Here is a 3365-nt window from a genome sequence, read left to right on the forward strand (position 1 = left end):
AACAGAAAGGCTTGGGATTTCTGATCGGCTGCAGAGCTGAGGTGCCTGAAGTGAAGTAGCACACATGGAGGTGATCTTCCCCAGTGGATGAAGGTCTGTAGTGAGATGCTGCTTTCAGAAACGGGGACAGTACAGTCACTCCTGGTGTCACAAAACCCTAAAACCTAATGTGGAGATCCTTTCAGTCTGGGAATAGAAACGTGCCATCCATTCCTGCAGGGAAAGATGGTTCATCACAGCAATTCTGTGCATTGTTTCCTGCCGTAAATGTGTCCCAGCATGGTACTTCTCATGGGCAGGAGGATTTTCCTGATGTTCACTGTAAGTTTTTCTTCTCTTAATCTTATCCTGTTGGCTCCTAGCAGCACCCCGTGCCTCATTCCAGCCTGTCTGAAACATTTGTACGTTGACACACTGAGTCAAGCCTGTCCTCACAGCTGGTGTCTGCTCAGCTGCTTTCGAAGGAATCATTAGTTGTGTTGACCAGCTTTGTCATTCCCCACCAAAAGCACTGCAGTTTGCATATGTCTTTTATGTATACATACTGGTGGATGGTCCCTTGTATTTAAGGAATTATAAATTTTATTGCAACAGGTGCAGACAAAAGTGAGCAGGAAATAATAAGAGAACTGGAGAGTTTGCCACCCGAGGGGAGACAAGAAGAGTTTGGATGGTTTAGCCTACAAAAGCAAAAAGCTCCTCAACTAAAAAGGATTATCAAAGCTAAAGAGATTCAGCATGAATGTCAATGAGGATGTTAAAGCTAGAAATTGTAACATCTGCTGTCATGGAAATCAGATTTTAGGGCAGGCAGGCAGAAAAAGCTGTGGTGAAGTTTGATGTATGTGTACGACATATCAAACAATTGCATCATATTGTTCTGTCATGCTGCTGCCTATGAGCAGGTTGTGCTGGAGGGTGCAGTATGACCTCTCCCCTCATGTCTCCTGTGACCTTAAAACAAACAGGAATGAGCTAGTCCTCTGTATTCCCTTCTGTCTCTGAACTGTGCAACACCCTGCTGACAGCCTCCATCAGTATTTCTGGCCAGTATGGACAAAAGGGGTGGGAAAACAAAGAGCTTTTCTTCAGGTAGTCTTGTAATCTGATCTGTAAGGTGACTCAGCCTCTTCCAGCAGCAGCTGTTTGGGGACGTGCAGTGGTTAAGTGTGCATATCGAAGCCTGGGCTGCCACTTCCTGATTTCTGCCTTGTGACTGATCTAAGCTGGGACATGAGCGGAGCGTTTAAATGGACTTCTCAATCCTCCCCAGGAAAGAGAGGCCAGGAACAGCAGGCTGACAGCAGGAGACGGTGCAGAAGAACAGAGGCATAGGGAAGGAGCCCACAAACCACTTGTGCAGAGCTGCTGCTATCAAACTGATGAAGATAGAGACTCTTGAGACAAAACTACGTGGAAAGGCCTGTTAGGGAAAGGTTTTGTTTGCATGTCATGGCTCACTTCTGCAAGCTCTGAAAGCCCTGTAAAACGTGAAAGAGATCCTCCAGTGTGCCAATGGAAAAGACAGGTATGTCTTGTTGTTTAAAATAATACTGCTCTACAGCATGAGAACAGAGGCAGTGTGACCGGCATTGCCCTATGGCTCAGTAAAGCGCGTGTACATCTGTGGACATTGTCTTGTGTAACTTTTGTCCCTAGAAGCCGTAGAGCTGTGACAGGCTGTTAAGAACAAGACTTTAAACAGTGCATCAGGTTTTAAGTGCTCTGCCCTTGAACACTTGTATCATGGCAGATAATTTCCAACACAATAAGAAATACAGAAATACATATATACACATCAGTATATATATATATCTATATATACGCACACACAGAGTATGTGTCTATACAACTACTTTTGCTTTATTCTGCCGTTTTTCCCCTGACCCGTCTCTTCAGGCTGTTAAGAACAAGACTTTAAACAGTGCATCAGGTTTTAAGTGCTCTGCCCTTGAACACTTGTATCATGGCAGATAATTTCCAACACAATAAGAAATACATAAATACATATATACACATCAGTATATATATATCTATATATACGCACACACAAAGTATGTGTCTATACAACTACTTTTGCTTTATTCTGCCATTTTTCCCCTGACCCGTCTCTTATTGTAATAACATGAAAGGTGTCTGTGCAAGTCATAGGGTTTCCGATACTTCTTCATGTTCTGTGTTACTGCGGGTTATTAAAGTGATCGAGTTCCTGTACTCTGTGGGTGACAGAAAACTGTGGAATGAGTTCTCTCTGCAGGTCTGAATTTCTGAGCACAGAGATGTGTGTGGTACATGACTGAGGTCTGAGCACAGGTCATTCCCCTGCAGCCAACAGCACACAGTAGGAGTTAATACCTATTTTTTTCCACATAGTCCTCACAAAGCAGAAGTCAATGAAGGCCAGCTCAGTTTTTATGACTGCTCCATTAAAAGGAGGGGTGGGGGGGTGAGGGGGATAGCGAATGTTACAATTAAAACTAAAGAAAGAGGATTCAATTAGTATTTAGACAAAAAATGAACTAGCTTCAGAATCACCAGATGATGCTTCAGCTTGTGTAGTGTAAACAGAAATAAGGAAAAAATGTGTATAAAGTGAATTAGTCACTGAAACTGAGGTTCCCGTAGTACTGAACGGTTCCAAACAAGCTTTCTGGGGGGGTTTGTTTTCTTCCAGCAGTGGCCCACTCCCAGTGTTCAGAGTTACCAAACCTGGTTGTTTTGTGCACAATCACTTCAGCTTTGCTCTGAGGTTAATGGGGTTTCATTTGCACGTTCCACCCTGAGCTTAGGAGCATGAGACATTGTTCAGGCAAGGATGTCCTTGTACTCCCTGTGGCACCCCCTGTCATCTCACCTTCCTGACTGCCGGGCTGGCCTTTGGCATGAAGAATTGCTTTGGTGTCAAACTCAACCTGGCATCCCCTCGGAACAGGGACATCTCAGGCTTGCTTCTTCAGGGTGGCCACAAAGACTATGAACTGAAGCTGCGGATTAAGAAACAGGAGAAGCAGCAGGTTAGCTCTTCAGTGCTCAGTGGCCAGGTGGGGTGGCCTTAGAGGCAGTCTGCATTAACAAGGCTGCAGAGAGTGAGGGTAGGGAGATTCTACAGAGGGATCTGGTCAGGCTGGATCAATGAGCCAAGGACTCAGCCAATTCTATGAGGTTTAACAAGGCCAAGTGCCACATCCTGCACTTGGCTCACAACAACCCCCTGCTGCAGGCTGGGGAAGGGTGGCTGGAAGGCTGACTGTCAGAAAAATGACCTGGGGGTGTTGGGCAACAGTGGCTGAATATGAGCCAGCAGAGTGCCCAGGTGGCCAAGAAGGCCAATGGCATCCTGGCTTGTATCAGCCCTGGAGTGGGCC

At 45.5% G+C, this 3365-nt stretch overlaps 1 protein-coding gene across 1 annotated transcript in view; it reads left to right on the forward strand.

Annotated features, from left to right (window-relative positions):
- Positions 1–1515: 1515 nt before the first annotated feature.
- LRRC31 (leucine rich repeat containing 31) overlaps positions 1516–3365 on the forward strand; it is a 12544-nt gene continuing 10694 nt past the window's right edge. The window contains exon 1 of the mRNA XM_010143386.1: positions 1516–1528. Within this exon, the coding sequence (XP_010141688.1) occupies positions 1516–1528 (13 nt within the window). The remainder of the gene's footprint in view (positions 1529–3365) is intronic.

The sequence above is a fragment of the Buceros rhinoceros genome, unplaced genomic scaffold (genome assembly GCF_000710305.1).
Source record: "Buceros rhinoceros silvestris isolate BGI_N320 unplaced genomic scaffold, ASM71030v1 scaffold24519, whole genome shotgun sequence".
Lineage (NCBI taxonomy): Eukaryota > Metazoa > Chordata > Aves > Bucerotiformes > Bucerotidae > Buceros > Buceros rhinoceros.